The sequence below is a fragment of the Anarhichas minor genome, unplaced genomic scaffold (assembly GCF_050575085.1).
Source record: "Anarhichas minor isolate MPS153535 unplaced genomic scaffold, ASM5057508v1 ptg000114l, whole genome shotgun sequence".
Classification (NCBI taxonomy): Eukaryota; Metazoa; Chordata; class Actinopteri; order Perciformes; family Anarhichadidae; genus Anarhichas; species Anarhichas minor.
This window is the reverse complement of record NW_027466560.1, coordinates 605,059-630,101: the sequence shown is the minus strand read 5'-3', so window position 1 is coordinate 630,101 and position 25,043 is coordinate 605,059. Positions and strand designations below refer to the sequence as shown.

The 25,043-nt window shown below is 44.6% G+C and overlaps 1 protein-coding gene across 3 annotated transcripts; it reads left to right on the top strand.

Moving 5' to 3' along the window:
- The first annotated feature begins 924 nt into the window (after positions 1 to 924).
- On the top strand, positions 925 to 24,683 carry nacc1b (nucleus accumbens associated 1, BEN and BTB (POZ) domain containing b). Of its 3 annotated transcripts, XM_076083001.1 has the most exons (9): positions 925 to 1,076; positions 2,128 to 2,577; positions 8,192 to 8,342; positions 9,313 to 9,555; positions 11,215 to 11,433; positions 11,936 to 12,377; positions 13,877 to 14,180; positions 14,266 to 14,363; positions 14,552 to 24,683. In XM_076083001.1, exons 2-9 carry the CDS (start codon positions 2,492 to 2,494, stop codon positions 14,884 to 14,886), a joined length of 1,878 nt encoding a protein of 625 aa, XP_075939116.1. In that variant the 5' UTR covers positions 925 to 1,076; positions 2,128 to 2,491; the 3' UTR covers positions 14,887 to 24,683. The 3 variants fall into 3 exon arrangements, with proteins under 3 accessions (XP_075939116.1, XP_075939117.1, XP_075939118.1); XM_076083002.1 differs by lacking the exon at positions 925 to 1,076 and having other exon boundaries at positions 1,935 to 2,577; XM_076083003.1 differs by lacking the exon at positions 925 to 1,076 and having other exon boundaries at positions 1,937 to 2,257.
- Positions 24,684 to 25,043: the final 360 nt, after the last annotated feature.

The window sequence follows — 25,043 nt, the reverse complement described above, 5'->3', positions numbered from 1 at the left end:
CATGATGTGAGGATAGAAAATAGGAAATAGGGTCAATGCAGGTCAGTGCTGAGCAGCTCGGACTATATGCAGTGAGGTTATAGGTCGTGTGCAGCTGTGTAACGACAATAAATAAAACAACATTCTGTTTTTTGGGCTTTATGTTAATCATAAGGAGCTATAGGCTATATATTTTTTATTATCACTGCATGGAGCAAAACTGGATTATCCAGAACCCTGAGAGTTGCAGGTGTAGCCTATAATATGTATTTACTAGTTTTTTAAATTAAAAATAATTTGGGAATATTAACCATAAACCCAAAATGAACTGATATAAGGAGTCCTGCTGTATTACAGCACCTATACTCTGTCTGGAAGAGAGCCAATGAGTTAAAACATCCCAGTTTATATGTTGCATCATCTTAAATTATACATATTTAATCACATTACCACACAGCAACCCTGGGGCCATGTAATGTTTAAAACACCATGCACATTGTTCAGGGAGTGGAAGAAATGTGCAGGTTGATGTGATCTTAATGTGTGTATGTAGTCTTGTAGACTTTGGGGGGACTCTGTATTTCTGAACCCTGTGACTTTGGTACATTTACATGATGAGAATACTTCCTGTGTCTGTAATAAAGGCACAACCTTCACTGAAAAGCAACATACATCAAAGTATTTCACAGTCATCCACCATCACGCTGTTGTATTTGGTACGTTTGCACACATTTCACATTAAATAGAGCGACTGTGGGAGAAAGGAAAGGGGGGGGAAACAAAAACTGCCTCTACTGTGTGTGCATGCGCACGCGAGCCTGAACATCTGGATGGGGGCGCTGTGACAATAAATGCCCAGAGAGCGTGGCGCTATACATCTGACACAGGAGAATTATAGAGTTAATAGTATTTGGCATGACGGGGGAGAGAGAGAGAGAGAGCGGGCGCGCGCAGTACCGTGCCCGAATGAATGCAGTCTCATCCTGTTCAGCATTCTGTGAGCGCAGCACCTGGAAGGCCCCCGAGGGCTCACCTGTCCGGAGTCTAGACGCGCGCGCCGCTATCACGGACACAAGTTAAAGACAGCGGAATCGCCGGTGAGTGTAGTGACAGAGTGTGTGTGTGTGTGTGGGGGGGGGGGGGGGGGGGGGGTTGACTGGTGGGTGGGGCTCCAGACGGTCGGGTCGGCTGGGGACGCATGCCCGTCTACCTGGCTGCAGCGGCGCGTGCGGGGTCCAAAAAACCTGTAATCCGTTACTCCCTCAAAATGTAATCTCATTTTTTACGTTAGTTGCATTACCTTGATATACATTTAAAAATAAAAAAAAAAAAATATATATATATATATATATATATATATATATGTATAATGACTAGCCTCTGTTTAGGCTGGATTCATAATAATATAATATAGGCTAATTTAAAATGAAATAAAAATAAATAATGACTGATTAATTATAGTTATGTCACATTTGTTGTGACTGGATACAAAAAAAACAGCATTTCCACGTGCACTGAAGTCAACTTTTCTGCCCTTACTCATCCGAATTATTGTTCAGCTGCCAAGTTATTTTTTGGGGAGGTGCAATGTGTTGAGGTAAACAAAGTGAGCCTATAAAACCACCAAAGGTACATTTGGTTTAAATTATTACAAAGCTTTATTTGACGTGATACATTTACAAGGTGTAGTATTGTTTTAAATGTTTTGTATAGAGGAAGTTTAAAGTCTGGGAATATAATAATGTATTATTACCAGATTACTCATTATTTGTATGTTAAAATGAGCCCACAGTACAGAAGGTGTTAATTCGGTTGCAGCGCTGGCAAATGAGACGATGCAGAATGTCTGTCTGTCTGTCTGTCTGTCTGTCTACCTGTCTGTCTGTCTACCTGTCTGTCTGTCTGGCCGATCAGTAGCTCTGCGATCTGTCTGCAACCCCTGGGAGAATTAAACCAAAAAAAAATCCCTCCTCTCCTCCTCCTCCTCCTCGATAGCTCAGCGCTCTCTCTCCTCGCCTGCATGCGTGAGTGTGCGCGCGCGCACGTGTAAACGCCTGTATGTGTACGCATGATATTGTGCGCGCGTGCGTGCTCCGGCTGCTGGTTCACGGGGCTTTTTTTTTTTTTTTTTTTTCTCTCTCCTTACAGTCACAATGAATGGCTGCCTGTAGCGAGGCGGAGGGGAGACGTTGGACCGCTTTAATTCTGCAGCTGGGGCCCCTCCATTGAGTCACTTCTACCGGCGGATATATACACGTAGAATACAGCCCGAGAAGGGGTGAGTTGAGTGCGGCGGGTCAACGAGGACAAACGGTTCTCGCAGGGTCGGTCAGTTGTCCGAGACCCGAACTGTGTGTATGTGTGTGTGCGGGGTGCCATCATGAATTCGGATGGGTGGTTTTGGTCAGAAGGGTGTAATGGTGGCGGTGTGTTGGAGTGTGGGGAGGTTAAGCTATTGTTGTTTTATTGTTTTTAGGGGATGGGTGGTAAAGTTGTGTGTTAGCTACTATCTATGGGGGGATGGGCTCACGGGGACCGACCAAACTTTAACCACTTCACCGGCTTCTCTTCTACTCGTCTCCTTTCCTCTCCTCCTCGGTGAGTGACTTGAGTCCTGCTCTCTTTTTTTGTAATCCTGCATTCCTTAACTTTCTTCTAAAAAAATAGTGGTACAGTTTACAATTTCTTAATAAAATAAATAAATAAAACAACTGCTAATTCGCCCAAATATCTCGGTGTCCTGACAGTAAAAAAAAAAAATGGGGGTTAAGATTATACAGCCTACTTTTCCTTAACTCCTTTCCTCCCCTCTTCTTCTCTCTCGCCATGCCGGGATCCATCCGTCCTGTCTCGCGCATTTTGTGTCCCGGGATGACCTGTTGATGTCGGGCAAAAAAAGAAAGAAAGATGGAGTACCAGACAGACTCACCGGGGTTAAAATAAAGACTACGTTAGCGTAAACGTTTTTACAACCGTGTGGCTGAGTACGACTCTTAATGAATAATTAATTCGCTGTGATATATCATAGGCGACATTTTTTTTTTTTTTGTTCGGACAACGTGAGTCTGTCCCGTAACTGCCATTCGGCTGTTAGGAGGAAGGAGACGAGTCTTAACGGACAGACACGCGCTTGGCACGGAGAGAGAGAGAAGACCTAAATATTTCATCCTTTCGACTATTTTAGTGGCAGATTATTTTGGTGGCAGAATTCGTGCCCCTCCTCCATCGGACGATACACGTGTGTGTTGCGGTGGTTCTGCCAGTCTCTCTCTCTTCATGTGAGATTATAATTAATGTATAATTAATGTGGGTAAATAAAAAAAAGTCTCTGAGTCGAGCTCCAGGGAGGCTACACACTTTAGCCACATTCTGGTGGCTTGTCTCCTCCCACCAGTGTCGGTGCAAAAATGCAGCAGTTTAAGCCTTTAAAACAAACGGCCACACAGGGCAGGAGTTCATTAAAAAATGCGATTTAAAGGCATTTTTTGTTTCTATTTATATTGGCGAAGTGTTGTTCTCATGCCAGTGTTAGCCTATAGCTTTAGCTTGCTACTTGCTAACAGGCCACCTTTTAACCTCTCCAAAAAACCAGGAAACTGAGCGTGATTCGGTTGTGATTGATGCTGATATCACATGTGTTGTGTTGTGTTGATTCAGAATAGTTTATATAATAACAGCTAGCTGACTGCAGCTATCGAGCTACTACTGCTTTCTTCTTTTAGGGTGTTTGGCTGTTAGCTGGAGCCTGTGTGTTAGTCTGCACAGAGCAAACAGAGTGTGTGGCACTAGAAGTGAACTTTAAAAGTTGTAAAGTACACACACACACACACGCAGAGCATATAATAGGTCACATGGGAACTACAGGCCAAGGGTCAAGTGGTATGAATTAACTCTCCTTTTATGTTTCCTGGAAGTTGTTGTGACCTCTCTGACCCGCGAGGAGTTAAAGGTTTCTGCTAGGATGTGCACGCTCCACAGTATTTATAAATCAAAGTGAGGAATGTGCGGTTCACTCGAGTGAAAGAGAAAGTTGTTGCTGTTCGAGCTACAAAAATAGCAGCTTGAAAGTTGTTGTTGTTATCACAAATGCTGGTGCTTGTTTTGTTAACCGTAGAACTTGCTGTGCTGCTTCTTGAGGGAAGATTTTCTCTCTACAAATGCTTTGTCTTGCTTATTATTCACGCCGGTTGCACGTATTTACACCTGGAAACAGCCAGAGGCAGCTGCTATTGGTCGAGGAGCTCCACTGGGACGCTTCAGTCGGTTCAATCGCTCGCTCAAGGCCGCGGGGGAGTGCAGATGTGAAAGGAGCAGACAGTGCAAATCATGCATTTTTAGTTCTTAAGTAGTTTTCCCAGCCAGTGCACAGGTCAAATCCAGCTATTTTTAAAATCTTAATCCTGCTGAAAGACATAAATCCACGTCCTGATATAATAATTATAAAGTAGCAGTAATGCATGTAAACCAACACTGGATAAGACCCAGAATGCACAGAGAAAATGTCACTCTGAGCCACTTTCAGTTGGATAATATGCACATTAATGCGACGCATATTGATCTCTACATCGACGCAGACTGTCGAGGTACAATAATGTGGAAGGCGCAATGGCCTGGAAGTAATGTCAAAACATCATCGATTTTTAACAAGTGGTTGAGAACTGTAATTTATACACTCAGGCGCTAATAGTGTTTTGATATGATGGCATATATTATTCAGATCATATTGTACAAAGTGCTCCCGATCCAATAATCACTCTGCCTGCAGTCTTAATTGTATTTTTTTTGTTGTTGCCCAATTAATTAAGCATGATTATATCATAATGGTAGTTCTCACAATCAGTACTCAAACTAAATATTAGCATTTGCCCAATCTTTAAGTGACTTATTCTAACTGTCAAACGCCCAGAGATGCTGATAACCAACTATGGTTGTTATTTTAACCTTAACTGTGTCTGTGTGTGTATATATGTGTGTGTGTGTATAAAGATGAAATGTGTAGCGCTAGCATTGTAAGTAGCCATGCTTTACTCTTTCTCATAACCCAGTGCCATGCTTACTATGCCTATATCTCTCACAGTTAATGGGTTGCAATAAAGTTTTAAAATTAATTATGATGAAATGCTGATGGCCCTTTAATCCTCAGCGCTGCCCTTATTGTAGGCGTTAGTCTGCAGCCCAGGACGGCTGAAGCCCACCTGTATTTATCAACGGGGAAAGGTTCTGCTGAGCGTGCACGCTATACATACTGCACACTGCTTCACATTCACACCTGGAAGCTACAACCACTGCATTATTGCTGATGTGCAAACTAAATTAACTGTAAAGAATCATAAAGACATGTAAATAGTGTCATTTTTTTGTGCCAAATTATAAACAATTCAGAGGTGCACGACGTGATGACAACATTTAAGCTAAGCTTTATTTTACGTCCATAGCGTTAGAGTATATAGTGAAAGAGTTGTAATTGTACGTTGTGTTAATTTGGCTGTCCCAGTATGAGGATTTAAAGTAAGGCTTTAATTGGAGGCGTTGGGCCTCGTGCGATAAACCAATCGTGCGTACAGATTCGTTCTTAACTTGTTCGGGTGATTCGGGACAAACTTTGCTGCATTCGCCAATTTTCTCTCTGGTGCGAACCCGATGCACAGGTGGTCCAGACCTGTTTGTTTCATTGCTTTGAAGTCATCAGAAACCTTTTCTATGAATTCAACTTCATGCTCAAGTTGACGTTATCCCGTTTGCCTTGTTGGACTTGTACTTGTTTCGTGCTTTTCTAGTCACCACATGTCATATTTCACCCGTTGACACCCATTCATACACTGATGGTAGTGACTACCATGCAAGGAGCCAGCTGCCCATCAGGACTCTAACTCATCATTCATACCCAACAAACAACATAACCTTTAGAGCCGATACTAACAGCTGATCATTGATCCACGTTGTTTGATTAGAGCAGCTGGTCCACAAGGATTCAGACTTTCTTTCCCAAAAAGTCATTTAAACCGCTCTGAAGTCAGTTAAACCATCAAAAATACAAAATGTTATACTTTTATTTTGTTATAGTACTTTAGTGTCTTTTTTCTTCTTTATAAAAACACAAAATTCAAATGATAAGGAAATAAAATATTCTATTTTCATTGATTAAAACTAATGCTGTCATTAGTAGTTTTAATGATGTATTATTAGTTATTGTAAACAGCTCATAGTTCATCTCTAATATCAGACATGAATACATTTCAGTCTGCCTAACACCAAATACTAGAGCCTTCTGTTTCACTATTTAGTTGACTACAAAAGCACCAAATATCGTCACTAATTAAGAGTTAAGAGGTCCGCTATTTAGAACCATTACACGGGCTAGAATAGACGTTATTCCACATTAAAGTAGATCTAAGTATACATTGTGCATTTATAGACTAAAATAAAAGGGTCCAGCCAAGAACAATGCCCTCTGCCTTTGAGCAAAAATCAATTGTGAGATCTATTCCCTTGTTTGTTTTTCTGTCACTAGTTGGACAGTTCCTCCTCCTCCTCTGATCACCGGCGTCTCTGCCGGATGATGAAGGAGACGAGTTATGTAAGAGACTGTGTTTTGACTGAGAACACAACGAAGTAGGCCAAAAAACACCAAACAGTCTATTAACTGTGAATTAGATGTAATGAAACAAGGTTAAAAAAAAAAAAGCCCAGAAAGACGGCTTACATAACTGCTGGTGGCCCAAAATTCTCTTTCATTTCGAAGTTGGAGTTTTGAATTAAAGTTGTTTACCAAATACTTTAGTCATTAATCATCATACGCTTCAATTACCCTGTTTATGTATTTCAAGTCTGTCTCCTCTTCATTTCTGTCTTGTTTGCCTCTTGCACTTGTTCCAGTTTTTATTTTGTATTCTCGTCTCATTACTCCTTTTATCTACCGTTTCCTCTTCTTCTTCTGTGGTGCTACCTCGCCCTCTCCTCCTCATCACTTCTTCACGCTCCTCCTCACCTTCACTCATCTATCCGTCCCACTGATGCTAACTTAGGGTTCTGTTTTTCCCCGACCGATAGCCGACCCTCGTTAGCCGACAGGATCAGTGCTTAGTCTGCAGAGGTGCTGTGGTTGAAGATAACGAGAAGCACAAACGGGTTGAATCCATCACGGTTGACTTTATGTCCGTAAAGGGTTTAGTTCTGTCCCGCTGTCAGATCATCGAGTGTTTGAGTCTCTCGCAGACATTTTGAGCCTTTTATGAAGACTTTCCGTAAGCCCGCATTTCTGCAGACTTTGTCTCAGGGAATTACCCACAATTCATAGTAATGTGACGTTAAACACGGGGTAACCAGTGGAAGCCAGAGAGGTAAACAAAGAGGACGACACGTGGGTGTTCAGCCTGGTATATTACTTTCACACCCTACACACTTAAATGCTCCAACTCCTCAAGACCCAAGCCAAGCTCCTGCGTCCTCAACCACACCGAAGGGGGTTAGACAACTCTGGTTCACTAAAGGTGGACTGACCTTTAAGGTGGACCAGCTATTCCCATCGTACTGACACGGCACTACTCTTAAACCTTTTGCAATGTTATTTATTTTTTATATCTGACGCTAATTGGTCAAAATTCTCATAGTTTGTTAACTGTTAAACTTTTAAGAGTTGTTCCGATACCAGTGTCAGAAAGGCCTTGGATACAGCCTAAAAAGTTGGATTGGGTATCAGCGAGTTTATGCACCCATCTGACTTCACGTCATCTATTAATTTATAACTATTGCATGTTGAAATCGGCAGGAGAAGAGCTAGTTAGCGTTAGCTGTTAGCAGCCGGTGGGCGGCACAGTCCTGCTCGGCTAATTAACGGAGCTAACGGTTAACGGAGGTTGCATTGAGTTGCATTGAGTTACATCGTGATGCGTTCAAGCTCTGTTCAGTAAGAATGAGTATATCACGATGTGTTCAAATGTAATCGTGTAAAATGTAGTGTTGGTGAGAAGCTGTCTGAAGGACATGTTTTCTCAGCTGTATAGAACAGATATTACAGAAGGAATTATGAACTTTGTAGTTTTTTAACGAGGTGATATGCAAGTTCATCGGTTTATTATTACTATAATACGTCCCCTTCCTTGCCTCCTTCCCTCCTCTGCCCTACATCCCCTCCATTCCTCTCTCTATACCCTCTGAATGCCGTCGGTCCTGTTGTCTTGACCCTAACCCTCTACCTCTCTGTGTCCTGCAGACCCTGTGGTGCTGGGCAGAGCGTTATGGCTCAGACGCTGCAGATGGCGATCCCTAACTTTGGCAACAACATCCTGGAGTGTCTGAACGAACAGCGGCTGCAGGGCCTCTACTGTGATGTCTCCGTGGTGGTCAAGGGACACGCCTTCAAGGTCCTTTTATACCTGTTACCTATTCGAGAAAAGTTCTACCGGGAGCTGCACAGTGCTCTTATTTATCAGCCTATTGGTCATGTAACGAGCTCATGCACGTCTCCACAGGTTAGCGTTATCTAAACCATACTCGCTAACCTGTGGCTGAGGTCTAATTTAAAGAAAGAGGAACGCCCGGAGCTCCAATTGCAGGATGAGTTATCAAACATTTGAAACCTTTATACAGGCGAGAAAAGACAGCGATACGGATTCTTTTTGGCATAGAACAAGAGATGAATGAACAAGTAACGCAGGATTAAAACTGGGAAAGTGTTATAGGATAAAGGAGGGGCCAAAGTAGGATTGTGATCAAAAGAAAAGATAGTTTAAATACATTTATTTTTCATGTTTTTTGCACATACTTTTCTTGCATGCAGTTTCTTTTTTACCAACATGTCTGGGAAGGTTTTGGTTTTCATTTTTTTTTTTTTTCTCCGCTCATGGCCCTGGAGGTTGTGAGCGCTGCAGTGAGACCTAATTAGCTCCACAGTGGAGATGCTGACAGCGTTTTGGAATCAATCGGTAAAACAGGGAAATATGACTCAGGTCGTCGTCGTCCTGCTTTAAATCATTTCTAATGGATTTCCTGAGCTCCCTTTGGCCTCCTCTCTCACAATGGGAATAAATAATATGGCTCTGCTACTGCTCAATACACTTAGAATTCGTAAGGCTGCAATTAGAAATTTGGCTTCATTTCAGAATTAACTGTAGCCTGAAACGATTCCTTTTCAGTTGGAAACAATTCGTATGATCGATACTAATTCTTCTTCCCATTGCAGTTCAAAATAGATGAAGTCCATGTTGTTTTGGTTTCTTACCTCCACATACTTGACTGCGCAGTGCGCACACAAGCTGTGTGTTTACGACATGGCTTTACAATCTCAAATCTACATATCTTCACACCCTTGTGACGCGCCTGTTTACCCCCCAGGCCCACCGCGCGGTGCTGGCGGCCAGCAGCTCCTACTTCCGGGATCTGTTCAACGCCGGCGGGAAGAGCTCGGTGGTGGAGCTGCCGCCGGCCGTGCAGCCGCAGAGCTTCCAGCAGATCCTGGCCTTCTGCTACACGGGGCGCCTCAGCATGAACGTCGGGGACCAGTTCCTGCTCATGTACACCGCCGGCTTCCTCCAGATCCAGCAGATCATGGAGAAAGGCACGGAGTTTTTCCTCAAGGTGAGCTGCCGACGAAGCGTTTCTTAAAAATAAATGATTTAAGTGCAGGTGCAGAACTGTAGAACTATAATTGTCGCCTCATCCGATCTACTTCACACTTTGTGGGTGTATTGCTTGGGACCCACGTTGTCGAATTTGGTGCAATTTAGACACGTGACACGTTCAATATTAATAAACTTTGAATAAACAAGCGCTGCGTGCAGCTGAGGGGGGCGGGGCTTGAGGGCTCTGCAGACTGTCTTGACATGTTGTTCGGACTCTGCAATTTAACTCTTCTTCACCTCCCTGGAGTCTACTCGAGCAGATGAGATGAGTGTGTTTCACTAGTGTGACTACTACAATGTTTTCCTCTAAAGTGAAAGTACACAGTTAGTAGTATATACAGTTGAGTTGCATATTTTGGGGCCTTTTTGCATGTTTTTCGGGGTACAATGAGTTAGAATAGTAACATAAATCAGTATCTATACTTCATAATAAGGTATTTTGGTTTAAAGTACCTAGAATGGCACTAGTTGGTTAAAATGTAATAAACCTGAATAATTTATAATCCAGACATTAATAAAATAGCTTCTGTCTTAATGTGCTGCCACCATGGCACATGTGTGAGACACTCTGCGTGGCATCGTGTTGTCAGGGGGCGTCTCCTGTTTGTAGACACGTCCTCGCGACTCAAGAATAATTGAGACGTCGCACTGACACTAAGCGGTACCCTCTGTAACAGTAGCAGATGATCCGATTAGATTTGAAGTGCTGCGCTGCATAAATCTACATATTAACGAGGAAAAAGTGATTTTCTTGAAGTACCCTTTCACACCTCCAGACACGGAGGGGCTGTGGCAGCAGCTATGTGTTAAGTTATGTATGTTCGGGAACATGCCGGTACTTCCTGCTGCAGGATGTGTCGCTGGTTATTAGACGGGGTTTTCTGCAGAGTTCGGCTTCTCCAGCAACCAGATTAACACGATTAACTCTCTGAAAGAACATGGTGTGTATTTTAAAGTTCTATGGAGAACTTTGTGTGGTACAGGCGGCAAACTCCAGTTCTGCCGAGTGAAGCCAATGCAGAAAACCTGTCTTAAAGCTGCATTCTCTCTAGTGTCCACCAGGGGGCGACTCCTCTGGTTGTATAGAAGTCTATGAGAAAATGACTCTACTTCTCTCTTGATTTATTAGCTCAGTAAACATTGTAAACATGAGTTTATGGTCTCAATCTCTAGTTTCAAGTCTTCTTCAATACAGCATGATGTTCATTTAGTACATTATGGTCCATTTAGAGTCAAACAGACCATAAAGCAGGGGATGCTTTAGGGGCGGGGCTTAGCTAAAGATTAATTTCCTTATTGATTAATCTAGCTTTTATCTTTTGAATTACAGCTCGAATAAATAATGTTTTCTACGAAACCATTTTAAGATTAAGAAGCTTTAAGTGTTACAATCAGCCAGAACAGTAGCTTAATAAGCTAAATAAGATTTTTTTATCTAATCATAGTATAAGTGCACACGTTTATAAATGTTCCAGACATTTGAAGTCATATAGGTTCTGCTGTCGGTACTTTAGAGGTTCGACAAAGGAATAACAACAGGAAGCGGCGGCTTGATATATATATATTGTGTGTATGTTCATAAAGATCCTCCCTCATGTCACCCACACACCTCCAGGTCTCGTCTCCAAGCTGTGACTCCCAGGGCCTCCACACCGAGGAGACCGAGCCCCAGAGCCCCGTCACTCAGACGATGGGCGGCGGGGGCGGCGGCGGAGGAGTCGGCGTGGTCGCTCCGGCCGCGGGGAGGCCCGCCTCCTGTCTCACGCCCCTCCCCCTCGTGTCCAAGGTGAAGACGGAACAGATGGCCTCCACACCTCAGCCCACCTCACAGCAGGTAGGTGTTACACCGATACACTGATGAGGTAATTAAACACATCCAGGAATCTGCAGTCTGAAGTAAACAAGGAATCTGTGAGCGGGACCTTCGTGAGTCGGCGTCTTATTGAGTCGTTTGTCATATAATCAAACTATTAGCAAGTGTTACTTTCTGACCCTGTTTGAAAAGATAAAAGTTTAATTTTCAATTTCATTTTTGAAGTCATGTCGAAGATTGTTTTAGCATTTAGGCCACTGAACGCTTAATAATTAATTAGTAATTAATAATAAACTTTATTGTTTGCTGTCAAGATCTTTTGTTTACGGTTGTTACTTTTGTCTTAATTCTCTTCTGTCTCTCTGTTTCTGTCTCTCTGTCTGTCTGTCTGTCTGTCTGTCTCTCTCTCTGTCTGTCTGTCTGTCTCTCTCTCTCCCTCTGTCTCTGTCTGTCTGTCTCTCTCTCTCTCTCTCTCTCCCTCTGTTTGTCTCTCTCTCTCTGTCTCTCTGTCTCCCCCCCTCAGCAGGAGGGCTCTCCCTACTCTGTGGTCTGCACCCCCGTGGCCAAGCGGCTGTGGGAGGGGGGCAACAGCGGAGGCGGGTCAGGGGGGGGAGGTGGGATGAGGAAGGCTGCTCGCTACATTTCCTCCTCTTCGTGCTCCTCCTCCAACAACACTACCCAGGATGCCTCTGGGCGCGGACCTGCAGCTAATGCCGGCATGGTGGGCGGCGGCGTTGCCTCTTCGATGGGAGGAGCCGGACTCAACAGTAACCACAACAACCAGAACGGCGGGACCCCCGAGGGCACGAGCCCGGGCACGCTGAGCATGTACACCAGCGACTCGCCGATCAGCTACCACGATGACGAGGAGGAGGACGACGTGGCGGACGAGAGCGCCGAAGAGCAGTACCGACAGATCTGCAACATGTACACCATGTACAGCATGCTGAACGCCGGAGCGGCAGGTTCGTCGTTGTACTTTTTACTGTACTACATCTCAGAGGTACATGTTGTACTTTATACTGTACTACATCTCAGAGGTACATGTTGTACTTTATACTGTACTACATCTCAGAGGTACATATTGTACTTTATACTGTACTACATCTCAGAGGTACATGTTGTACTTTATACTGTACTTCATCTCAGGTACATATTGTACTTTTTACTGTACTTCATCTCAGAGGTACATGTACTTTTTACTGTACTTCATCTCAGAGGTACATGTTGTACTTTCTACTGTACTACATCTCAGAGGTACATGTTGTACTTTTTACTGTACTTCATCTCAGAGGTACATGTTGTACTTTCTACTGTACTACATCTCAGAGGTACATGTACTTTATACTGTACTACATCTCAGAGGTACATGTACTTTTTACTGTACTACATCTCAGAGGTACATGTTGTACTTTATACTGTACTACATCTCAGAGGTACATGTTGTACTTTATACTGTACTACATCTCAGAGGTACATGTTGTACTTTCTACTGTACTACATCTCAGAGGTACATGTTGTACTTTATACTGTACTTCATCTCAGAGGTACATGTTGTACTTTATACTGTACTTCATCTCAGAGGTACATGTACTTTCTACTGTACTACATCTCAGAGGTACATATTGTACTTTTTACTGTACTTCATCTCAGAGGTACATGTACTTTTTACTGTACTTCGTCTCAGAGGTACATGTTGTACTTTCTACTGTACTACATCTCAGAGGTACATGTTGTACTTTCTACTGTACTACATCTCAGAGGTACATATTGTACTTCATACTGTACTACATCTCAGAGGTACATATTGTACTTCATACTGTACTACATCTCAGAGGTACATGTTGTACATTTATTTATTAAGACCCAGTCCTGTAAAGTTTGTTGAACTCTTGGGGATAGTTTGATCTAAAGGAGACGATCGGAGGTTGTTTTGTGTTAAAACACTGAAGTTTATTTCTTAAACACAGGAGATGTGAACAGTATCATCAGGAGTTTAGTTACAAAGAAGGTTTTCTTCCAGACGTTTGTGCACCACAGCATTTGACCAATGTTTGGTCTGAAGGTTTAATTGATTTTAAAGATGCTCGTCGTTTCCTGTGGATCCACTGAGTCATCGGAGGGTTTGATATCCAGCTGAACTCGTATTCTCTGAAGTAAGAATAACAGACACTTTAGGAAGTGCACGTGTTAATGCACGAGTGAAGGCAGAGAAGCACGCGATGCAGAGTGCAGCGAGGGTTCCTCTGTGCTGCAGATCCTCCTTCAGCACAATCATCTCGTATCACGGTTAAAATTACAGCTGGGTTCATTATGTGCACACTCTTAGCCAATCAGAAACAAGTATATTCCCTCCAGAACCTGTTGTAATTAACGGTAGCTTCCTGAATTAGAAAAATATATCTGCATTTTTTGTAACATGTAAGGAAGTTTTAAAAACAATCCCGTCGTTGTCCCTCCTCAGTGGTAGGCGAGCGGGTCGAGGCCCTTCCGGACTCGGCCCCGGACTCGGGCGGCGGCGGCGGTCGGGGGGGCCGAGGAGCCCGGTCCCGGCAGGACCTTGCGTCGCTGCCCGCCGAGCTCATCAGCCAGATCGGCAACCGCTGCCACCCGAAGATGTACGAGGAGGGCGACCCGGCCGAGAAGCTGGAGCTGGTGAGCGGCACCTCCGTGTTCATCTCCCGCGCGCAGCTCATGAACTGCCACGTCAGCGCCGGCACGCGCCACAAAGTGCTGCTCAGACGCCTGCTGGCCGCTTTCTTTGACAGGTACGTGTTCGGCACATCGAGCTGAATACATTTATCCCCAATAACTGAGATTATTTAATGTTGTTGTTGTTGTTTCTTTGCTCAGGAGCACTCTGGCTAACAGCTGTGGGACCGGCATCCGCTCTTCAACCAACGACCCCAGTCGTAAACCCCTGGACAACAGAGTGCTGCACGCTGTCAAATGTGAGTCACGCACGCACACACACACACACACACACACACACACACCATCTTTAATACTATAAATACTCTGAGTTACATCTCGCTGAAATTTTGGAGCAGCCTTCATGCTAAGTTGCCCTTTGCGGCTGGCTCCTCGCCATCCGTCCTCCTCCTTCTTTTTACATCTTCCTCTCTTTTCCGTCCTCCAGTTTACTGCCAGAACTTTGCGCCGAGCTTCAAGGAGAGCGAGATGAACGCCATCGCGGCCGACATGTGCACCAACGCCCGCCGCGTCGTCCGCAAGAGCTGGATCCCCAAGCTCAAGCTGCTGATGGCCGACAGCGACGCCTACTCCGCCTTCCTGGCCGACAGCGTGAAGATGGAGGCCGACGCGCTGGGGGCGGAGCAAGGCTTTGACCCCGCCTCCCTGGAAGCGGTGGCGGCGGCGGCGGCTGCCGCCGCCAACCATAACGAGGCAGGGGGCGGAGCCACGCAAGCGGACGCCCTGCACGGGGCGGGAGGAGACGGCAGCACTTTGTTTTGAGTGAGTGAACGGACAGATGAGGGGACAGATGGACGGATTGATGGGGGGAAGGGGGGGGGGTCTATTCCTTCTTTTACACCTCTTTTTTCGGTTCAACTTGTTCTGCTTCCCCTCCTTCGTTTGTCCACATTTGTCTCTCAACTGCCCAGAATGCCTCACTTCGGGTTGTCCCACCTCTCCGGTCGAGAGAGATAGAAAGACAGAGAGAAAGGTAGCAGAGAGAGGAGGTGGGAACACCCCCCAACCTCCTCATTCCTCTGCAACCTTTCTAACTATTTCAACCTTTATTTTTTTATGTTTTTGAAGGTGTGTACTGTCACTACGGCCCCTTTTCTTACCATGATCAATCACAGACATTCCCGGGGGTTTGTTGGGTGGGGGTGGGGGTGGGGGGGTAATCCTGTTTTGCAGAAAGTGATATTTCCTTCCCCAAACTCCGGTAACACTGTTGTTTTTGATATTGAATGTATGCGTGGCGAAGCATCCGACCCGCGGCTTCGTGAAGTCAGAGGAGGTTGAGTGAGCCTTCTTTTTTCCTTCTTTCTTTCTTTCTTTCTTTCCTTCGTTTATTCGTCTGGAGATGAAAGCTTCTCTGAGAGCGTGGGATTGATGAGGTCGGGGGGGTTGAAATGAATATTGATATGTATATTGGCATGGTTTACGATGCCCCCGACCTCCGCCCGCCCCCACCTACGCTGCTCTTTAACCCGCTGCCGGGCATGCTGGGAAACTGATCCACCAGCCTCTTACTTTATTCTGCTGGTGAGTTCTGACTGACGGGAAAAAAATAATATTTGTCTTAAAAAACCTTTTCCCCTCAACCTCCCTTCAAAAAGACCATTTCAGTTACTTTTGTGTTTAAGATCTTAATTGTTCTTTATTATTTTTGCCACGCCTCCTGAAGGAGAGGAAACTTGTTACCGATGATTGTCAAAGAGTTTAAATGCACTGTGTTACTTCCTGCGGTATGAGTACAATCGAGCTACGTTTTTTGTACGAATCAGAAAGAAGTGTTTTTATTTTAAAAAAACGCAACAAAAAACAGAGAAAAAACTACGAGCTGAAATCCAATTTATATCTCTGATTATCACCCCTTTTTTTAAAGTCTGAAGGAAAGTTAAGAAATATCCAAAAGCGAGTTTTTGTGTGTGTGTGTGTGTGTGTGTGTGTGTGTGCAGCGTTGATGTTCTTTTTGTTTCCAGCTCATGTTTAAATAGTTTTCCTTGAGAATATCCGCGGCCCGTTAGCAGAGCAAGTCTCCTCAGGCTCTGCAGCCTGGATGCTCGCTTGGCGTGGACAATGGTGCTAATTCAGGCATTGGTACATTGCTAGGAATACAGCTCTGTGTGTGTGTGTGCTGCAGAGAGAGAGGGGAGGGGGGGGGGGGAGGCCAGACGGTGTGTTTTCACACACGCTTGGTCGATTCATTCACCCATCACAGCGGTGAGCGCGCGCTAATGCGCATTTGGGCGCTGTCAGCCGCATCAGCTACAGTACAGCAGAGCAGCATGGGAATTAAAGGGGAATTACACAGAAGCAGAGCGGAGAGGGCCGTCGCTCGCCACGTGCGAGCACTCGCCTTAAATTCATTTAATGAGGCTGCGTTAGATCGGATGGTGAACTGTCACCAAAGTTTTGTCTGCTGGTTTGACGGTTCCTCTTTATCTGGCTACATGGGAGGTATTAAGAATGATAAATAATAGAACTCGAAGAAGAAACGACGTATTCGCCTTTTTAATACTCGCGTCGCTAAATGGCGGCTTTTAGGTTAGGTTTCTCCTAAACACTGACCTCGAGAACACGCTGAATACACTCATCAGCTGGAGGAGGATTGAACACAGCGGCTCCAGGTGAACCGTTTTCTATTGTTTAGTGTCACTTCCACCCGGTTTCAGTTTAAACTCTCTTTTAATCGTAAAATCACTCCCAGACAATCAACATGAAGGTGATCCTTATGTCAGACGTCACACACCCGTCAGGTGGAAGTTATTAGAGCTGCAAATATTCATCTATTAATCGCCAAATATTGTCTTTTTTTTTTAGGGGAAAAAAGGGAAAATTCTCTGATTCCAGCTTCTTAAATGAACACTAGTGAATGCTAGGGTTCACTAGCGTTTAGTAGCGAACACTAGGGTTCACTAGCGAACACTAGGGTTCACTAGTCACTAGGGTTCACTAGCGAACACTAGGGTTCACTAGTCACTAGGGTTCACTAGCGAACACTAGGGTTCACTAGTCACTAGGGTTCACTAGCGAACACTAGGGTTCACTAGTCACTAGGGTTCACTAGCGAACACTAGGGTTCACTAGTCACTAGGGTTCACTCGTGTGATGACGCAGAAGGTCAAAGGTGCCAACATTTTAAAAAAGGAACGCGTTGAGTGTTTTAATTTGAAAGATAATCCAGCTGTTACATCACTGTCATAATATCTATTAATCATTTTTGCCTTTTTTATATTGCGTTCCCTGTGCGTTTAGTTTGCATATCTGCCGTTTGATTATTAATGTTGCGAAATTCCCAATTGCGAAAAAACGTATCGTATCCAAAATGTTTCTTTTTTTAAAGTGTGACAATCTTGCCAAACACTTTAAAACCCCCAAAAGAAACAACTTGACATATTATAGATTTGTTTGTTGCATACTAGACGTTTAAAGAACTGACATGTTTTACGCTTATTTGGCCTTTTTCTGGTGTGTTTTTATTTTATTTAGAAATGAGAAGAAACCTCAAGCACCTTATTGCCAGAGTGGCAACATAAACGCTGTGGAGATCTGTTCAATGTCACTGTCGCCAGTTTATACTGATGTTTGGACTGAGACACACACACACACACAGACCCTCGAGGTGAAGGGTCTGTCGTTAAACCGTCTCTTAAAGGAAACGTTGAGACTCCCCCGCAGAAGAACCAAAAATCTAACCCGTTTGGATCGGTACCAGTTCTGTAGACCAGTGTTGTAACAAAACGGCGTTTGAGGAAAGATGTTTACGCGTCTATTTGCTTTTTTACATGTATATTTACACATTTTTACATTTCTTTTAAAATCCTTAAAAGCGTTGGTCGTGAGACGAGCACCTGAAGGTGCTACAGTCAGGAGGTGGAGGGGGTTTTACCCCCCCCCCCCCCTCTGTTCTGGAGCACATGGTGCAATCTAGGAAGACAAGTTGAGTTACTGAGCACAGAGGAAAGAAGAAGAGAGAGAAATGGGGGAGGAGGGGGAGGTTTGCACATTTTCCATTTTTGTTTTCCTTTAAAAAAAAAAAAAAAAGAAGAAATCTTTATATTCCAATGCTTTGTTTAAAAACCGCCGCCTGAAATGAGAAAAGAAAATTCCGAGATGAGAGAGGGAAGAAGAGGACAGTCTGAGCCTCCCTAGGGGGGGAGGAGGGGAGGGGAGGGGGGGTGTTGGCTGGGACGCTCAGATGATTTGGTGTGAATGCATGCATACTGCTGTGTACGGCAGCGTGAGCTTTTTTTGTGGGTTTGGGAGCTGTTTGTAAAGGCTTTGTGTGTGTGCATCTATAGGCAAACTGTGTGTGTGTGTGTGTGTGTGTGTGCGTGTGCGTGCGCATATTAATGTATGTATGCAGTTTTCTTCTCTTTTTTTCCCTCCCTGCTCGCTTCCCTCCATCTCCATTTATGGCATGTTAATGTCTGCCTCCTCACTCCAAAGAGCTTTTGACAGTGTGTGTGTGTGTGTGTGTGTGTGTGTGTGTGTGTGTGTGTGTGTGTAATGCGCATGTCTATGCCAGGCTGGGTCTGCATCGCGGATCTATGCGCTGCATACGTGTGTGTCTGGTTTCACGCTGCGACTGCGCATGTCTGTCACTGTGTGTGGGTGGTTTGGGTGCTCGGCTCTGCAAGGTCTCTCTCTGTGTGTGTGTGTGTGTGTGTGTGTGTGTGTGTGTGTGTGTGTGTGTGTGTGTGTGTGTGTGTGTGTGTGTGTGTGTGTGTGTGTGTGTGTGTGTGTGTGTGTGTGTGTGTGTGTGTGTGTGTGTGTGTGTGTGTGTGTGTGTGTGTGTGTGTGTGTGTGTGTGTGAGACTGTGTGTGTGTGTGTGTGAGAGAGTGGGTGGTATGTGCAGAGAGGTTGAGATGAGTGGCTGTTTGTTTTTGTCTGCCTCACAGAGCTCCATACCAACACACATCTGCAGAGTCACATATCCAGAGTCTACACATCTGTTCTGTAGGATAGTGTTGCACCTTTCTACATAGAAATCATTCAAATGTAAAATGCACTTCTTTTGGCTCCCCTCCCTAAATCTCTGCCTGGTCTAAACGTCCCGTCCCGTCCTGCATGGGGACACTTTGTCTCTTGATTTCAATTGTCCCTTTTCCTTCCCTCCCTCTGCCCTCACCCGTCTCTCAGCTTTTCTTTGTTTACATCTCTCTCTCTCTTCATGTACACATTTCTGTCTCCCTCCCTCTCACACACACTCACTCACACACATATACACACACTCTCACACACACACACTCACTCTCTCACACACACAAACACACACACTCACACTCACTCTCACACACAGGAAGGAGCTAAATAGTGTCGGTCCCTTGACGCTTCATTACGTAAAACCATTGTTTTTCTCTCCACCGCTGCTTCATTTCTGTGTCGACTCCATTTTCTTCATAGAATGCAAATCCCTGCCAAACTCTCACCCGTGTGTGTGTGTGTGTGTGTGTGTGTGTGTGTGTGTGTGTGTGTGTGAGCTATTGGAATGCAAATATGTAGATGAATGGGTGTAAGTGCATCTGACCAAGCACATCAGTGTGTGTGTGTGTGCTTACTGCACCTTTAAATGATCAGACTATTGATGAGGAGAAGTCTATCTGTCCCTATTTTACCCGGGACGAATCAGAATGTCCTCGTGAGAGAATCAGGCAATCAGGAGGCGAATATATCGACCAGACTGTTTAAATCCAAGTGACCAAGTGGGCTCAAAAGAATAATTCTAATCATCCTAGACTTGAGAGGAGGAGGAGGAGGAGACGACGTTTGTTAAGAATCTCCCAGGACAGATGAGGCATTGCGGCAGTCTGCCGTCACATGAGCGAAGCCACAATCCAGACAAAGAGACAAGAGTGAGAGGAGAGAGAGAGAGAGAGGGAGGGAGAGAGAGAGAGGGAGGGAGAGAGAAAGGAGGCAAATGACGAAGAGGAGGAGGAGGAGGAGGGTGATCGTCTCTCTGGCCCTGTGCTGCCTAGATAAATACCTGGGTGCGTGTTTGTTTCTGTAGCGGGGCGGTGTGCAGAGGGGCGGGGTCGTGGGCTGAATGCCACTGAATCCCCTCGAAAAACCTGACCCCCCCCTCCAAGACCAGGACCCGCTTATTGATCCAGATCACGGAACAAAGCCTCCTAAAAGTACAAGTAAAGAAAAAACCCAGAGCTTTGAAGTTGAAATTGCACTAAAATATCTAATGTGTGGAGATCCTTTGATGTCCTGAACGTTTGACCCCAATGTCCTTTATTCCCTGTTTTAAGCGTTTCTGGTGAAGACATGAGAGCTGGTTGGACCCGATTATTAAGCAGCAGTGTGGAGATACAACATGGTTATTAATACAGTGTTTGTGACCTTAATCAACACAGAAGACTGTCTACGTGTGAACGCTTATTCTAACAATAATCGTTCAGTGATAATTGAGTTTCTTTGGAACCGTCGGTTGATCAAGAGGAGAAATTTGAAGCCGTCCTCTCGGCCTTAAAGTTAAAAAAAAAAGGCATTTTACGCCATTTATGAACCAAACAATTTATGGAAAAGTAAGAAGCAGAGTAATCGAGGAGGAAAGTCATCGATATCCAGAAAAAGCTAAAATGTGTTCAATTTGATGTATCAGAACTACGATTCTCTCTACACCTCTAAAGGCATCAACCAATGACGTCGTGCGGAACGAACACATTCGAAACAACACGGCGGCTCCACAGTCAAAACCAAGAAACTTTATTACTCCTTTATAACCGGGACAAAGATCCACTCCTTCTGTTGTTACCTTTCACAATAAAAGCCCCAGATATAAACACTGTAACTGTTTACCAGAGAGAACTCTGATTCACTGAGCATTTCACTTTAGAAGAAACTGTAAAAACAATCTGACGGTAGCTCTATAGCTCTGTAGTGATCCTCAGACAGCCTGCCAGACGCTGCTCAGGGTCAACAGGACTCCAGTGTCCTTTAAATGATACGGGCGGGAAATCAAGATGGAGTTGGAAGAGGTTTTTGTCATTTTGAGAAGTTTTTTTTGTGCAAGATTTTGAAAAGAAAAGAAGTGTAAGTTGTGATATTTGGGGTTCTGTCTGTCAGTGTGGACCGGTTCTTAGTGGGGCGTCAGCATGTCGACCCAAACTGGTTCCACGTCCACACTTCTTATGGGAATACTACCGACGAGCACAGAGAGATATTTTATTTAATATCCGTGTGTTTAGTTTCCTCATTTGATTTGGAGGAGATGTTTTTAGAGCGATGCGTGGAACCGTTCACAGAATCTTAACTCTAACACGGTGAGCACAGTTTCACGACTGAAGGTTGGGCGGGGCCACAGTTTTTTTTTGTTTTTCTCTTAAAGCGATGCGCGCTTTCAGAAGAGCTTTGTACACATTTACATTTTTCCTTTGGTGTTGCTGTTGTTTTTCTACATCTGAGCTGGTGTACTGTAGTCCTTTAAGGGTTCAGAGAGATGCTACTAACAAGTCCACATTAACACCTGTACGTAGAGTTGCCAAGTTTAAAAAAAGAAAATGACAAAAAAAAGAAGAAAGGCGAGACGCGGGTTAGCTGTAAAATAGTTTAGAGAAAGAGAACCACATATTTTTGCATTGCGATTGTTGTACGACTGAGGTGCTGCGGACGGGAGGGACGAGGTTTTAATGCTGGACCAGATGTTTGGTTTTTACTGTACTGCAGCTGCTGGGGGGGGGGGGGGATCAGGGACCGACTGACGGACGGACGAGGCGAGCAAAGCGCTGTACGGGCTCACTTCATTTTAAGGCTACAAGTCTGAATGTCTGTTTGAAATCAAAAATCTCTTCATGGATCAAATCCTCTTGTGACGATACGCACGAACGCATTTCTTTATCAATCGACCCAAAGTATGTTTACTGGACCTGGTTCTGGACCAGCTTTTCCACAAAGATTAAGCTCCTGCTGCTTGAATGTTTGTTTTCTTTGTTTAAACGCCACCGAGTGGCTCAAAGCAGCTACTGCGGCTCAGTGGCTGCAGTAGCTGCCAACGCCACCAGAGGGCGATATATCCCGAGAAGCAGTGAAGCTACGATTGTACTGACAGTCTCCATCACTGTACTCCTCCGAGCACCTTAGCGGCAGACCGCCGGACGCTTCTGCTGCTCATTGTTTTTGTTTTTTTGTAACCAATTCGACACAAGACTCAAAAATAACCCGCCAAAACGTGGACCCGCGTGTGGGCCGTGATGCCAAATAAAGCTGTCGGCAGATTGAAAGCCGCTGACGTGACTTACAAAAGAGCACCTGCAGCTTTGACTCGTCCATCCACCAAGTTTCTGATCTCAGTCTCGGCCGCCGATCCACAGAAAGGAACTGAAGTGACGAGGAGCGAGTGGAATAATCCTTAAACAATATTAAAAAAAAGCACCTTTGGGCGAGCGCTCGACTGTCCCGGAGAGTCAAAGCCCTCTGCACCTTTCTGAGCACGCTCACTATGTCACTTCCTGTCTGTGGTTTGGATGCTGGAGTAAGAAGTGGGACTTTTTGTTTTTTTTGGGGGGGGAATCAAGATGTAATGTAAGGGTTCTTTTTGTAAGTTCCTTATTTTTGTTGTTTTTATCTTTTTGTACTATTATTCCCTTTTTTATTTTGTACGTTTTCTCTTCTCTTTATGACATATGTTTACTGTAAAAAACTGATGATGATGATGATGATGATGATGATGTGGGTGAGGGAGGGGGAGAGTCCAGGTGGGTGAGGGGTGAAGGTTGGAGTTGACTCAGACCGGGTTCCTACACAGATCTCAAGGTTTCTGATCACCCAGCGAGCATTTGATGGTCCAGTGTCGATCCAAACGAGCACAAAACCTCCAGAAGTTCTGCTAATCCGCCCGATGTTCACGTCTCCATTTCTAAACCAACGAAGGAACTAAAGACGGACGACATCGGAGTCCTTCCAACTGTCCACGACGTCACAATGCTTGTTGGGTTTTTGATTCGTCACATTTGTTGCACAAGTGTTTGATCCGTGGTAACATCCACCCTCAGACACTTGAACTTTGGCTTTAATAATCACTTATTTAGTTGTTTTTCTCTTCACGTGGGGGCACATTCAAACACATCCAGCAAACACCAATATGAGCATCGTCTGGTGAAGCCAAGTCGGATATTCACCCTCCTTTTTAGCTCCGTTTTTGGTCTCCACCGGGAAATATCTGAGGCTCCACTACCTTCACCAGCGAGCGACTGATTTCCACACTTGAGGCCAGATAAAGAGGGTTTATGTTCTCTGTGTGGGGACGCTGCTGAATGTCCTTAAGTGAGCAAGAACTGGCTGAACTTGAGAGCCACTTTACTTCTTTTTTTAAAATCATGATCCCGAGGTGAATTCCCCCTCCCCCCCCCCCCCCCCCCCCTTTCCTCTCAGCTCAGCCGCCTTCCTCCTCTTCCTCGGTGCTGCAGCCTGACCTCATGCCCCCCCCCCCGTCTCTTTTTGCAGGTCTGTAGTCTCCTATCCACAAAACATTTACTCCGCTCTTTCCCAAATCCCTACACACCAGAGACAAAACACACACTCACAAATATATATATATATATATATAAATATATTGTATATGTATAAATGAATACAAAACGGGCAAACCTCTGAGATGCAGAAGCTCGTCTTCGTGTCACCGATGCAGTTAAAAGTACCAGTTTACCTCGGGAGCTGTCAGCCATAGCAGACCTTAATGCCCACAGATCTCTCAGCGCTGCTGTGGCTGCCGTCACAAAGCAGGTACACATATAGTCTTTTTGTTTGTCAGGAATCGAACCACCGGGAGCCTCAGCAGAGCGACTCTTGGACCATTCTGAATGCATTCAGCGCAGGGTTTTTACAGAACAACGGGACACCAGCCGAGAGTCCACGTCGACACAGTCTTACCTCAGAGTTATACTACCGGGGGGGGGGGGGGGGGGGGTTACACAGGATCATAGCAGCCGTGAATGATATTTTTTATTCCTTCTCTTCCTTGTCTCTGGTGGTGTTGGGTAAAAAAAAAAAGAAGAAAATACTCTGCAGAACTCTGTTCTTTTACAAGTTTTTATTTTTATTTTCCACTATAAATATATAAATATATAAACTGTACATTATGACATAGAAGCACTATCGAAGTCTGATTGTTAGATGTGCACTCGCAGCATGAGCTATTATTCTTTATTCTTCATAACCCAGAAAAATGAAAAAGGTGAAAGCACAGCTTTTTGGAGGTAAACGACAAAAAAAAAGGATAAAATAAAAACAAAGCAGTAGTTTCTACTGATGTCTAAGAAAATACCCGACTTCACCCGCCACACACACACACACACGCCCCAAAGACCCGTACCCCATCCCTGCCGTGTTGCCCCCCCCCCCTCCTCCCCCCATCTGACCAAACACCCTTTGCCCCCCCCCTGTACATGCCAGTGTTTCCCCCATGTGTTCCAAGTGCCAATAACTTTGTGAATTCCTAACTGTGACCCAGTAATAAAGATAATTGCACATTAACTACTGTAAAGAGAAAAAGAAACCCGACTGATTAAAAATGAGGAAAAATCTGAATATCTTAATAAAAGGTTTTTAACAAACAGGACTGACCTTACTGCTGCGTCGAGTCTTTATTTACCTCCGTCCTGTATCTTAGGTATTTCCATATTTAAGATGTGTCGATTCTGCAGAACAGCGGCCACTGTGGCCACAAGTGGGAACTGCAGAATGAGACGTTGAATGTCCCTTTATTTCCTCAGATGCTTTTGCCTTTAAACATGTCTCCTGCTCGGGTACAGTGGTGGACAAAGTACAAGTAGTCATGACTTTCTCATATTTTTCGACATACTATACCATGACTTGTTTTCATGATATTTTTCGACATACAAAATGTTATTACGACATTTGATATAAACTAGCTAAACGCATCAGATCAGTCTTGTAGAATCTTATCTTAGAGCGACGAGCTGTATTT

Coding starts and splice junctions, on each gene's coding strand:
- nacc1b (XM_076083001.1), top strand. CDS start 2,492: ATGGGGGGATGGGCTCACGGGGACCGACCAAACTTTAACCACTTCACC. Junction 2,578..8,191: donor CTCCTTTCCTCTCCTCCTCG/GTGAGTGACTTG, acceptor TGTGTCCTGCAG/ACCCTGTGGTGCTGGGCAGA. Junction 8,343..9,312: donor TCAAGGGACACGCCTTCAAG/GTCCTTTTATAC, acceptor TTTACCCCCCAG/GCCCACCGCGCGGTGCTGGC.